The sequence below is a fragment of the Crinia signifera genome, chromosome 4 (genome assembly GCF_055691185.1).
Source record: "Crinia signifera chromosome 4, ASM5569118v1, whole genome shotgun sequence".
Lineage (NCBI taxonomy): Eukaryota > Metazoa > Chordata > Amphibia > Anura > Myobatrachidae > Crinia > Crinia signifera.
Genome location: NC_139220.1, coordinates 102776811 through 102791031, shown reverse-complemented (window position 1 = coordinate 102791031; position 14221 = coordinate 102776811). Strand labels below are relative to the sequence as shown.

At 43.2% G+C, this 14221-nt stretch overlaps 1 protein-coding gene across 8 annotated transcripts in view; it reads left to right on the top strand.

The window, feature by feature from the left end:
* Window positions 1–14221, top strand: part of DBN1 (drebrin 1) — a 71386-nt gene that overhangs the window by 33913 nt on the left and 23252 nt on the right. For all 8 annotated transcript variants that reach the window (XM_083182088.1, XM_083182089.1, XM_083182082.1 and 5 more), the window contains exon 2: window positions 11935–11990. In XM_083182088.1, coding sequence (XP_083038214.1) covers window positions 11935–11990 — 56 coding nt within the window. The remainder of the gene's footprint in view (window positions 1–11934; window positions 11991–14221) is intronic.

Sequence of the window (14221 nt, the reverse complement as noted above, 5' to 3'; positions counted from 1 at the left end):
CAGAGGGCAAGACCTCTGTAGGAGGCCTTTGTAAATCGGTTTCTGCAAAAAAAAAAGGTTGAGCGATTTAGAAACGAATGTACATTGGGTGTGGACGCAAATTGTTACATACGGATCTTGCAGGGAAGAGAGGGGGTGAAAATGAGCAATGAATGGAACATTTTGGAGTTGAATGAGGTAGATGAGCAAATAGTGGGGGTTACCCAGGGTGCGTGAGTGTTTGCCCACAGCCATAAAGAGGGACATGCAAGGACGACTTTTTTTTCTTCCTAGGTATGCTGCAGAGTGTGGCGGGTACAGGAACTATAATGGTTCATGGGGGTAGAATGGAGAGTAGTGGCACATCTGTATTGGGTGCAAAGTGCTCACAGACCCATGAGTCAAGAAGCTTTGCTCCCTACCCTGTACTCCAGCAGTCATTGGTGCCATTTTTTGGCACTTTCTTCAGGGATGGCAATGGCAAAAGCCATTTCTGTTTCTTTAGGCACTGATATTGGGACTCCGAACAGGGCTATGACAAAATGACATTGATGTCTGCACAGAGGAGATCAAAGACTCTGGCTGTGTCCCAGCCCTTGCTATAGTTCCTTGTCGGGGAGGAACTGGGCAATACAATTGCACATGAGCCCTGATGTGGAGAGTGGTAAAGGGCAAATTCGTTACTGAGAGAGAAGTATATAGCGTTAAAAGTGAATGATAGAAAGAGAGAGAATACAATAAGTGTATGGTGGAGATGTACTGTAGATAACTTGTGAATGTGTTGTTTTCATGTCCGTTACTGAGGCTGTGATTGGCTCCAGTAGATCAGGTGCTAGGAAGCTGCCCAGGGCCACATAGCACAAGACTGCTGCTGATTCTCAGGCATATCACTCACCTCCCATGTAATGCTTCCATTTCTTATTTACGCTTCCTCCAGTTACGTAGAGCAACAAGAGCCTTTTAAGCTGGCTGTTCCCAACTGTGATCATTTCCTGCTGTCCGGTATCTTTATTTCCCTTAATGCAATGCTTCAACACTGTATGATGTCAGACTTTGGTAGACTGTGAGGTCCAGATTTCCTGCCCCCTCCTTTGTGTGGCTAGGATCGTACTGATGGGAATTCTTCCTTTCATGAAAATTGTGGGATTTAGCCACCGGGTAATGCTTTGGCCGGGGGAGCTTGTATAAAGTGTCGCCCAGCTATGGCATTAGTCTGCTAGCTGTTTAGAGCCCGGTGCTGGTTGCCAAAATATGGGGGACTCCTACTCCCCCCCCCCCCCCCCCCCGGTAAATGCAGGACGGGAGGACTGCACACCTGGTTTTAAATGATTTATTCTATATTTTTACACAGAGAAGCCTGCAGGGATCTGACTGATCCGTGCAGGCTTCAGGCCAATACACCTGGGAAAATGGGGAGTATTTTCTGAACAATTACAGCCGCATTTAGCATAGGGCCTAATTGGTACATTTGGATTCACCATTTAGGTGAATGGTAAAATCCATCCATATACTTTCAATAGTGTATTCATCCGTTAAACAAAATATGAATGAATATACCGTTTGTAGATAAATAAGAACACGCGTGTGCTGGCCTTAGGAAATTCTAAAAACACAAATATACGGCCGTATTTCAATACCAATGTCTATGAATATGCCTATTGGTAGTCACTTAAGCTTTCCCCCAATTTCCATTTTGGCTGCAGGTAGCCCATAGAGAATGACTAAACTTATATTTTAGCTCTAAACAAATACAGAAAAGTCCCAAGGCGCTATAAAGTCCTTGCAGCCTCAATCTCGAAAAAAAGGACCACTCAATAATTCTCACTTGCAAGACATTTCCGGAAAAGATGGGGAATTGATGGCGCTTGACTTGTATGTCCAATGATGTGATACACACGTTTTTTGTTTATTGTTTCATATCTCGAGTTTAAGTGACACAGCAAAACACAAAGGTGGGTGTGGTTTAAGGAATCCCAGTTCCAATATCGTACCGAGACTTACACTGAAGTGATGTGCTTGAAATGTGTAACGGTGTCTTTTTAGGGGTACACCAACTGTGATGAACAGTTGCTCTGGCATGCGTACCATACTCACTGGTGAAATACAGGAATAAAGTGTGTAAAGGTATCTTTTCAAACTCATCAACATCGGTCACCAGCCATACAATCAGGGTGGTCCAAATAATGGCGTACCGTACTCACTGCGAATGCAGGTAATATACGCCTATAAAGGTATCTTTCATCAAGACAATCCACCTGGAATCAACTCTCAATGTTTCCCCCAAATGGTGAGCCGGAAAACAGATGGTTAGGGCTTCCCTTGCCCTATAATGTATGGATTATTGGCGAAACCATTTTTTTTTTTTAACTGCAAACTACTTTATATCAGTGTGCTATATGTTTTCCATGCTTCATTGAAGCTAGGAAATGGAGCATGGAAAAAGGTGTTTATCAGCCTATGTTAAAAAACAATGTGTTTTATTTAGTATATTTTATGCAAAAAATACTTCTATTGTGTTCTTTTGCTAAATATGGCATGATGGGGATTGTAGTGCTCCAAGGTGGTCTTAAACCGTATTCAATTTGCATGGTAGTTGTAAATGCAGCAGCAACACGTCCATAGACCTTCCTTATAAGCATTGACCATTCTATTATAATAATGTATTTTACCCACTTATGGCACATCATTAAAAGCAAGGTGTATTGGATGGAACCTACTGGCTGCCGTTACATATACACTTTCCCATGTACATCTACATTCTGGGCTTTAATGGATAGCTTCCTCCACCCCCTTTCCTATAGTGAGGTGGTTACATTACATGTCAAACCCATGTGGTACGTGGTATTGCTGTATATTTATTTTTGCCCCTTCACACCAGTGAGGAAGCACAAGGGTACTGAGGGGACATAATGACATTGTCAAAGTGACTGCCAGATAGGGTTGCTATTCCTTTACTCAGGGACACCTTTGAATTACACAGGATCAATGGCTGAAAACCAGGTGAAATTAATTTTTAGTATCTATATTAAAGGAAAAATGTAGCCGCCCTGTAAATGTCTCCTTTAGTAAAGGTGTTGTTTTGTTCCCAGTAGCTCTGCAATTGCTCAGATTTTGGGGGATGTCAAAGGTTCATGTACTGCAACAGCCAATGGTCCTCTACTTTAAAGATAAAGTTCTTTGTTCTCTGTGGGATGGAAGGTCACATTTCCCCCTATCCCTGCAGGATATGACCTCATTAGTCCATCACTCATTTCATGAGATCTGTCTGCATCCCCCCCCCCCCCCCCCTTCCTGGGCATTGCTTTGCCTTTTACAAGCCTACTTAGATTGTCATATCTGCTTCCCCTATGAGTGTCTGATGACACATTAAGGCTGCTGAACTAGATTCAATTCATGTCGGCCTCAATTCAGACAATAGAGATTTCCCTCCTTTCTCCCAGCTGCTCTGGATAGTCTGTAATTATTAGTGGGGGTGTCTTCAAGGCTTATATTGCTTGCTAGGAGAATGGTGGGTCGAGGCGTTTTGTTCCTTCCATACTAAAGAACCTGTCAGCTGCCCAGCTCAGCAGTCGCAGCATTGCCATGGTAACGGAGGGATGCCGCTTGCCTCAGTTTGCTGCAGTTTCCACATTAGCAAAAACACATTTTAGTACCCAGCCAGAGACGTTGATAATACACTACGTGCAATGGCGAGGGACTTCCAATGTCTGCTTCTGCAAGAGGTGTCAGCGCAAACTAAACTGACAGTAGTACTACCTTTTTAGTCATTTGCTATTATGGTATTTCTAATATTTAATAGAATCTTTTATGTCTTGTGTTTTAGATTTTGCTATAAAATAATTTTTTTATAATTTCATGAACATGCACACAAATTGTAAAATCCATTTTTATACAGCTTTTTTTTCTCTTTATTTCTATTAAGCTGCAAACACTATATGATAAAGGCAGACGGCAATGTTAACGATTTCCCTTGAACTCCCCGGAGTTACAGAATGAAAGATATAGAGCAGTGGTAGCCAACGCCAGTCCTCGAGAGCTACCAACAGTTCACGTTTTCTAGCTGGGGCACAGGTGCACTCATTACTGACTGACACATTATAAATGATCCACAGGTAGAGCTAATTACTTCACTTGTGATTCTGTGAGGAGACCTGGAACACATGCATTGTTGGTAGCTCTCGAGGACTGGAGTTGGCTACTCCTGATATAAAGCATACACACGGAAGGATTTCTAAAGATAAAGGGTGGTATTCAATTGTTAGATCTCCTGCAGTGTCCTGTCTATATTGATGGGAAATTGTAGGATGATATCGAATTGATCTATTTTTTTTTTTTTTTTGCACATAGAGTGCTAATTATAGTCCAGTTTACCAGTGTATTTGTGCATTTCAGCTCACCGCCCCCAGGGATAGCAAGCTGAAATGTTGGTAAATGCAATTGAATACCACCCAAGGTGTTTGCTTTACCACTGGTCATCTTGTATTAATTATAGTCCAGTTTACCAGTGTATTTGTGCATTTCAGCTCACCGCCCCCAGGGATAGCAAGCTGAAATGTTGGTAAATGCAATTGAATACCACCCAAGGTGTTTGCTTTACCACTGGTCATCTTGTATTATGATAGATTTATCTTTATTGTTATCGTTTATACACACTAAACGATATGCATCTACTCACAAACGTAGTGTTCATTCTAGCACCCGCTATCTTTGAAAACCCATACAGTTCCTCTTCCCTGTCTGGGGTGTCGCTGTCTGGTGTGGTGTTTCTAGCACAGGTCTGGATTGCATATAAGTGCTGATATACAGACCACACTGTGCTAGAAACACCACAGCAGACAGCGACACCCCAGGCAGGGAAGAGGAACTGCATGGGTTTTCAAAGATAGCGGGTGCTAGATTGAACACTAAACCGACATAGGGAAAATGTGACTGCATGTACTGATAAGCGGTTCAATAACGACCGGATGGAGAATGCATAGTTATCGTTCGTATACACTGAACAGATATGCATGATAATACTGATAACCTGATCATGCATATCGTCTGCCTTTATCATATAGTTTGTACAGTGTTTTACTGTAGGTGTCAAGTAAGCAATATTTTGTTTGATTTACAGACCATTGTATTGAGCCTTGGCTGTCTGACTGCCCCCTTACACTGTAAACTCCATTTTGATTTCTCTATACTGGTTACCAATATTCAAAAGTCTAGCTGATGTAGTCAGGTTATTGGAAGCTTGGCTATGCCATAAGTGAGAGCTTGTTTAGTGCTGCCATGGGATGCTTGCATGTAATGGAAGATTGGTGTTGCACCAATGATCTGATCAGATGTATCTGAAGTGAATACTAAGACATTACAGATTCAAAGAGGAGGGTGACATTGTGGAGACAGAGATCATTCAGTACGCCAAGTTCTGCTTTCGGGAATTCCAGTTGGAAGTGTTTCGAAATAGAACATCTTCATTTCTCGTTCTGTCCTACAGTACAAGTCAGCATCTCACTTGGTGGCTGGTTAAGTGCCAACTGCAGCCCCAACCAGAAATCCCATGGTCTATATTAATATATAATAATATATATAATAACGGCAATACAAACTTGTCACCGCCAGTAGGGAGGTCCCAGGACGGGTGGTCGGACGTGCAGCAGGTCCTGACGGCATGTCAGGGAGAGGCGATTTGGTCCAATTTAACGGGCCGATTGGTCGAAATCGGACCAAATCGTCTCAGTGTATGGGCACCTTAACTCTGGCCACCACTATTGTCATAATGCAATTTTGCATTTTCTCCAGGCTAGATGAAAATATGCTAGATGGAAAAAAAAGTGTCAAAGAGGATTCTGTCGCTCGTACGCATTACTTAAAATTGCGCTGAGCATTTGGTACAACTGCATCCAATTACACACCCCGGTATACCTTATTTAACAGGCAAGACTTACATTGACAGCTGGAAAGAAGCATACAGTTTTATGAACTCGCCATTTTGCTTTTGTGAATCGATATCTGGGCAATTTTGGCTTCAGCCTCCAAAACGTTTGTACGGTCAAGCAATACTAATTCACTATTATAGTATTGTTCTTGCCCGGTTTGCTGACACACTCTATAGCTGCAAAAACTATTATTATGTCATGTTATTTTTATAGATCATGTACAATAAAATTGTATTGTTATGTGCTGTGGAACCCTAATAATAATAATCATAATAATAAGTATTTGTTTTTTTTTAAATAAAGCAATTTCTGAGTGTTTTTGTAAATAAGCAGAGTTTCCAGCCTAACTATTCAACATCTGAAACACCTCTATTAAATGATGATCAACATCGCAGTTGTTTAGACTCCAGTATAGCATGCCCAATGGCCTTTACCAGCTTAATTGGCTGACATTAATATAGCATACAGTATATGGGCAGCTTCAGTTCTAATGCTTATCACTCTGCCACTGTGCTGCAAACAATAGGTGGTTGTGTTGTCCCTAATTAGCTGACTGTGTAGCCTAAAGCCTTGGTAACCTGGACCAGGCTGAATGATTAAATGAAGGAAAATGTTCCGTGAGATATAGCTGCTGTGCACGACTTGGTGATATTCAGCATAGCTGAGTGTGCAGGTCTACGCCATTGTTTTAATAATCATATCCTATATTTAAAAACTGTAAAACAATTTCACAATATCCTTTTGTAAACACTTTTTCCCCCCCGATGGAAGTGTGCAGTTTTATATGTCCTGTTCCGCCTTCTCGCTTTTATCTCATCATTCCAAAACGCCAGAAATCTGACATGTTTATTAACAGGTAGCTCGGTGTCCTCAGTGCTTCATGCATTTATTCCATCATGAGGTTCCTCAGTCTGCTACCATGGCAACATATTGTAGCCCCCTGTTATTGGAGAGCTGTGGGGTCTGCTTTTGTCTGTGCGTTTATGGAGAAGCGCAGAACCCAGCACTATCACAGTCTCTAGCACCAATTTCTTCATATATTTCACATATCCCCCCCCCCCAACATCTCTCCTAACATCCCACTCTGTACCATCCCCCATTTCCGTCCATCCGTTGTGCCACTGTGTTAATCATATAATTAGCATTAATGAGAAAAGCAACCAGATAGATGCCTGGCACTTGCCGGCTAAACACATTATTATTCTACCTCTCCCAGGGTTTGTACATGCTGTTATAGGAAAATGTTATTTGTACTTTGCTTTATAAAAGCATTAGATTGCAATAATTTCCCCACATGGAGGGTTCCTTGCAGTACTGGGTTCTGTGTCCTTAGATGAGTGTTCTAGAACAGCTTTTCCATAACCTTTTACAAAGTATTGTTACACATCGCAATACAAAAGACAGGCACAGTAAATGTCAGAGATACGGGTCTTTTTCTGTGTATAGTCAATGTCAAAATGCATTTTAATAGTCTTTTAGGAAGATATTAAACAGTGTCCAATGTGTGAGCCCTGGGTCATGTGTCTCTCGGTTGTGAATTAATAGGGAGATGTATGTTTATTCACGGTTCTCTCTGCAGCAGCACGCACAAGCTGGCCTAGTGGATCACTTTACCATTACAGTGCCCTGAGGGTAATGGTAGCACCAGCCAGTATGTGGGACATATGTTGGCTGTCAGTGACTGTGCTGACCTGGGAGCACAGCTCCACACTACACACACACACAGGCAATGCAATCCTCAGGAAGGTTTAACTATTTATCATTGCAACCCTTGCTCAACAAATATTGGCTTATGAAACTATAAGTAATGACATGTTGCAATTATTTTTGTGCAGCAAATGAGGGCAATAGTCTACTTTGCCCCCTGTATATTAACCACTTAAGAACCACATGATTTGGCCAATATGAAAAGACCAATATTATATGTATATAGCAAATTTATTTTTTTGTCCGTGGTAAATAGTAAATCTAAGGGGGGTATTCAATGTGTAGGTCAGCTCGACCGAGAACATGCAGGTGGGATTCATTGTCCCACCTGAAGTGGGACGAGAAGGGGGTGTGGCCGCGAGTTGCGGCCAGGAAGAGGCGAGCTGCAGCCGGCAGCTCGTCACTTCCCGGCCGAGGAACCCTGCTCAATGCTGTCGGGGAAGACGGCATTGAACAGGGCCCGGAAGACATCTCCCCGTGGGGAGATGGTCACCGGCGAATGAATACCCCCCCTAAAGCAGTGGTTTTCTACCTTTTTTTATTTTTTTTTTTTAAGTGGCGCACACAATGCTGCACAGACTCATATCAGAGCTGAGCGATCTGTCAGGGCCAGTGTTCTCTGGGGAGAACACTGGCTGTGACCAGCAATCTCACTAGATTTATCGTTATGGAGCAATGTAATGGCATTTTCTAAAGGAGTTCACGGAGAGCCGGGCAAGGGAGCCAGGAGACGAGCTGTAGAAAAAAAACTGTACAATTGAATGGGAGATCGGGCTTTTGGCTGATCTCAGCCAATCAGCGACCCCCCCATTCGTTTGTATGGGTTTTTTGCACCCTGGCTCCCCTGCCTGGCTCTCCACAAACATCGCCACCCAGCTTCCCCCACCCGCGTCCACTCATCGCTTCTCTTAGTCCCTGCCCTCCACCCTTTTTCCCAGAAGCTGGTTGCGGGCTGCACATAAGATTTATAAGCTATATGCAGCCTGTTCAACCTCCCAACTCCGATCCTATGTGCAGGTGACCACTCACCGGACAGGATGTCAAAACATGATATTTGGTCTGAGTTATCGGCCCGATCTGTCGATAGCGGATCAAATCAGACCAAATTTTACTAGTGCATGAGGGCCTTAAGCAGGGCTGCCATCAGGAATTGTGGGTCCCTGGACTGACAAAATCCCTGGGCAGCAGGCAGCAGGAGGATCCGGCCGGACCTGGGGACTATGTATTTGTAGCAACTATAATACTTATTACTTTCCCTCAAACAAATCCCACTGGTTCATACACATTAATGAGGATGTGCAGCACAGTTCATTTGGGTGTGCATCCTGGGAAATCTAGAGAGGTGCAATGCACAGGCATACTGGAGGGCCATGTCTGGGGGGCGGGGGGGGGGTGCACTGACAAACCTGGCATCTATAATACTTATTACTTCCCATCAAACAAATCCCACTGGTTCATACACATTAATGAGGATGTGCAGCACAGTTCATTTGGGTGTGCATCCTGGCAAATCTAGAGAGGTGCACTGCACAGGCATACTGGAGGGCCATGTCTGGGGGGCAGCATCACCTAGGACAGAATATTAGAGAGAGACATGTCCCTGAAGGCCAGATGTATCAAGCTTCAAAAAAGTGATAAACAACCAACCAGTCAGCCTACAACTTTCATTTTTTAAACCCTGACTGTAATGACAATTAGGAGTTGGTTGTTTAGCGCTCTTCATTTTATCACTCTTTGAAGCTTGTTACCTCAGCCCCTAAGTCTTTTGATGCACCACTCCCTCGCCATAATTACCAATGACCTGGCTAGCTCCTCCTCCTGCTTTGCATGATGTGCAACCTCCTTTTCCGTAAAGGAGGGAACTCCTCATTCTCTTATTCCCTGAGCAGATTTCAATTTTAGAACCCGAGATAATGCCAAATAGTAGAGGCCCCAATGCTGATTGGAGGGAAGGGGGGGGGGGGGGGGGGGGGGGGGCTGGTAATAAAATAGACCTTCATTTCATGTTGGTGGCTTTTTGGTTATCTGCCCATTGTCAAGTTAAGTCTTTCAAAGGGACTACCAGATGGCTGTGGCTATGCATTATTTTACAGTCTGTGTTTGAGAAATTACAGAAGCTGGTTGGATGGAACCTTATGTCTATGCCTAGTGCAGTAAGCCCTGGAGAGAAGCAAAGTGCCAGCCAGCACATGATATTTAGGAGCTGATTGGCTGCTACTGTTATCTCTCTCCAAGGGCCTTATTCTAGTTCACTCTTTCTGACAAAATCCTTCTTAGATGGACAAAACCATGTGCACTGCAGGTGGGGCCGATATTACTTGTGCAGAGAGAATTAGATTTGGGTGGGGTTTTACTTCGAAGTGAGATCTACAGTATATTGCAGTGTAAAAATAAAGCAGTCAGTATTTACCCTATACACTATACACACTAGAGGAGAATGTAAAAGATGTTGTCCAGAAGGGCCCTCTACACTCAGTATCATTAATGATGCGCACTCCTGCTCATCATAACAACACCCGCCCTCATCCTTCCCCATCTGCTCAACACGCCGGTCGATATAACCACTGACCGATATAGTTCAGTGCGTTCATTCACTGAATGTCGTTTGCCCGTGAGTTCAGGGGGAAGCGCTGCCGATATTGCTCATAGTGTGTGTGTGGTGCTTTAGTAACTAGACCAGGGCTGGGCAACACCCGCCCTCCAGATGTTGATGAACTACACATCCCAGCATGCCTTGCATCAGTTTCAGCATGGCCACATAGCAAAACTAATGCAAAGCATCCTGGTATGTGTAGTTCATTAACATCTGGAGGGCCGGTGTTGCCCAGCCCTGAACTAGACCCTTCTATTACAGTAAGAATCTCCTACTTGTGCTATCTTTAGCCAATTTTTAAAGCAAAGTTCCCTTTTAGCGAGGTCATGTCACCAGTTTAAGGCTCACATTAGGCTTTTGGTTTACCAATGCTTAGAGAAGAATGGGTGGCAGCAGCAGCATTGGACCCAGCAGTTGCCACTTAGGAGATCATGCCCATTGTTATTGTAGCAGAATCCTGGGCACGCTATTATCACTGGCTGTACAAGTTCAATGATCGGATTGCTCACATCAGCTATATATTCCGCTGTGAGGAAATCCAGGTTACTGCTGTGTAACTATAAGCAATGGCAGCTATTACCATTATCAACACGGTCCACAAATGTTCTATGCAACGCTAATAAATAAAATGAGCTGCGATCTAAAGTAACCATCATTATTTCTTGGTCATTTGTATACGGTTACCTTTTTTATTTGTATATGGTTAATTGATGTTCGATCTTTGTGGACGTCCACAACATAACAAAAGAACAGGGTCATTTGGAATACCTTGGGATGAATTTGCATAATGTTTATGTTTATAGGACATTTATAATGCATCTTATACCTATAAATAGAGACCTAGAAATATATTCTAGATCTCTGCATATGAATATCTCTAACTCCAAACCTCTAAATATTCAATTCTAGAAAGTACCGTACTTGTCTCATTTATGCATTTAGCGCTATGTCGTTATTTAAACCTGATACAGAAAATGTTTGAGAGGACATTTTCTGTGTAATATAGGAATCATTTTGAGGGGGAGCTTGTAAGTTGAAACCTAAATATAGCATCAGTTACTATGTATTAGAGCTATATAGCCTTAAAGAAGAATATAACCTCTCCCATTTATAGGCTAAAAACAATCCTAGTTCCATTTGTTTACTGTTTTAAGACACAAACGTGACTCTATAAAAGCTTACTTGTTAGTATAAATTGGTTTATAGCACAGTATATTTTCTACCAACATAGATCCTAAGTCACGTATCACCCATTCAGATCGCACTGAAACCCCGGGTAATTGCTGGGTTGCTGCCACGTGGAGGTGCAGTGTGCTAGTACTGAACCGAATAGCCTTGGCTGACCAACCCTGCTATTCGACCTGGGTTTTAAGGTCGGTTAAATCCGGGTCTCCTTGTGTATAGCGGGCGACCCGGGTTAATTTGTGAAAGTGCTGAACCCGGTCAGGCCCTGAATCAAGTTCCCTGTTCCTAACTGGCATTGCGTTCTGAAAGCTGTGTAAGTAATGGTACTATAGATATTGGGAGGACTTCTGAACTATAGGGTGAAAATATATATATATATATATATATATATATATATATATATATATATATATATATATATATATATATATATATATATATATATATATATATATATACTCTGTGTGTGTGTGTGGTGATGGGATGGGACTATGGGTTAAAATTAAGAAATTGTAGTAAATAATTTGAATTCTCTCCCTTTTACAGGGCATTGTACACATATGAAGATGGCACAGATAACCTCATGCTGGCAGCATCAGGAGGTAAGTGGTAACAGCTAGCTATGCAGCTCCGGATAGTCTGTTCCAGATAATGCAAGACTGAGCTCATTGGAGCAGGGCCCTCTTCCCTCCTGTTCTTTATCGCACTTCAGTTATAGCTCTCTCTCACTTAGCTACCATCTATACCCACATCTCTTCTCGCTTGTATGAATTCATCTCGACCAATAACAACCCACCCCTGGAAACATGGGGACAACTCCTTTGCTTCCCTACATCTCCACTCTGTGTACCGAGGATTTTGTTGCCAATTGTTATCACTGCTCTGTATTGTAATATATGTATGGAGCTGCAAACCACTTTTGGCACCAATGCAAAATATAGAGACCATAAGCTAGAGTGACAATATGGGACTGCAGTTGGTAGAAGTGGTGAAGTCTCAGATTGGGGTATACTAAATAGTGATTTTAAGAGCACTTGTGAATGACTTAGGTTGGGATAGTCTTTAAGGTGTTGCATATTTGACAACATCACAGGAGAAGGTTTGAGGTGGCTGCTAGAGAGGAGAAGAGGTGTAGGTCATACTAGAGCATATTGTGAAGGGGAGGTATGGTTTCTCATGAGAAGGACAGAGATTTATGTAGGAGGGGGTTGAGGAGGGTGAGCAGTTTTCAATTAATTCTGGAGGAAACGGGGAATCTATGTAGGAATTTGCCAAGTGGTACAGCAAGAGAGGAAGCACATTTTTGCCACGACATTTAGGATGGATTTTAGAGCGGAAAGACGGGTGATGGGAATGCCAGATAGGAGACCACAATAGTCTAGGTGAGAGTAAATAAGATAATGAATGAGGAGTCTGCTAAAGTACAGCATTCTGACAATATTTTAAAGAAGGATGTGTGGGATGAAGTTAAGGAACTGTGAGGGCTTGGGAAGAAGGGGAGCTTCTGATATTATCAACTGTGAGAGCGATTAGAGGGAGGTAGATAAGATCCTTTGTGGTGAACATGTTGTGCTTTAGGACTTCTAGGTGGAAATATCAACCAGGCAGTTGGACATGCAGGATAAGAGAGGAGAGAGAAGTCAGGGGTGGGCTGGTAGAGACATATGTCATGCAGAGATATGGGAACACTCCAAAGTGGCTGGACAGAAAACTGGTGCAAATTGGCAAAAGAGGCGTGGCCATGGGTAAAGGAGACGTGACCATGTGGCATTCCCATAGGAATCAATACAGCTGGGTAACACACTGAAAACCGTTAAAAGCCCATTTTAGCCAATACAGACCATAAAAACAGGATTGTACATTTGGAGGCTATGTGAATGAGCATATTTGCACACAGAAACAAGACCTAGGACCTATGGAAGTGTAGGCACCATGTGTTTAAAATTTAAAAGTTAACGGGAACTATGGGGTAGATTTATTATAGCGGTGCTAAAAGCGCCACTATAACACTTCCTGCTTCGCCTCAGTAGCGAGGCGAAGCAGGAGGGTAGAGCGACAAGATCTACGAACATCTTGCCCGCCGAAGCGGGGGAGCGCTAACTCCCCCCTCCGGCGATACCTCCTTCAGCTGGCGATACTTCTCCCCGGCCGGCTGGACTGCGCATGCGCGGGATCTCGCTACTCAAGCAAGATCCCCAGCGCAGCTCAGAGCCAGCATCAGGGACAGCGCTGTCCCTGCTGTAGGCAGCTGTCGAAGTCAATAGGTGCAGGCAGCGGAACGGTCAGCGATGATGACCGTTCATAAATTAGGTATGACTGTTGAGCGCTGTACTTAAAACAGTACATGCGCTACGTCGCCGCCCCCGCACCGTCCGCCGATAGCGCATATGCCCCACACCGCCGGGTCATAAATCTACCCCTGTATTTGGTTTTGATGAAAAAAAAAAAGTAAAATGTCACTAAATTATATAGTTTTTATAATGAAGTTGCACTGGTGTGTAAGCTTCTTGGGGGGGATACCATGGATTAAAGTCTTTTTTTTTTATTTATTAATAATTGTATTTTCTAGAACACTATTCTCATTGCATAAAGGTATTCCCATGTTTGCGGCCACCGCTTATGCTACGGAACTTACATAGCATTGTCCCCCTGCGGGCTCGCTTCGCTCGGCCAGCTTCGGGCTCAGTGGCTCGCTTAGCTTGCCAAACCTTTACTAAAGGTAATCGATGGTGACATAGACACAGGATTTGTAATGGTTCCCTCGCTGAAAATCCTTATGTAGCGGGGGACAATCGTGAATATAGCAGCTAACGTAACTGGTGTATCGGTGGCC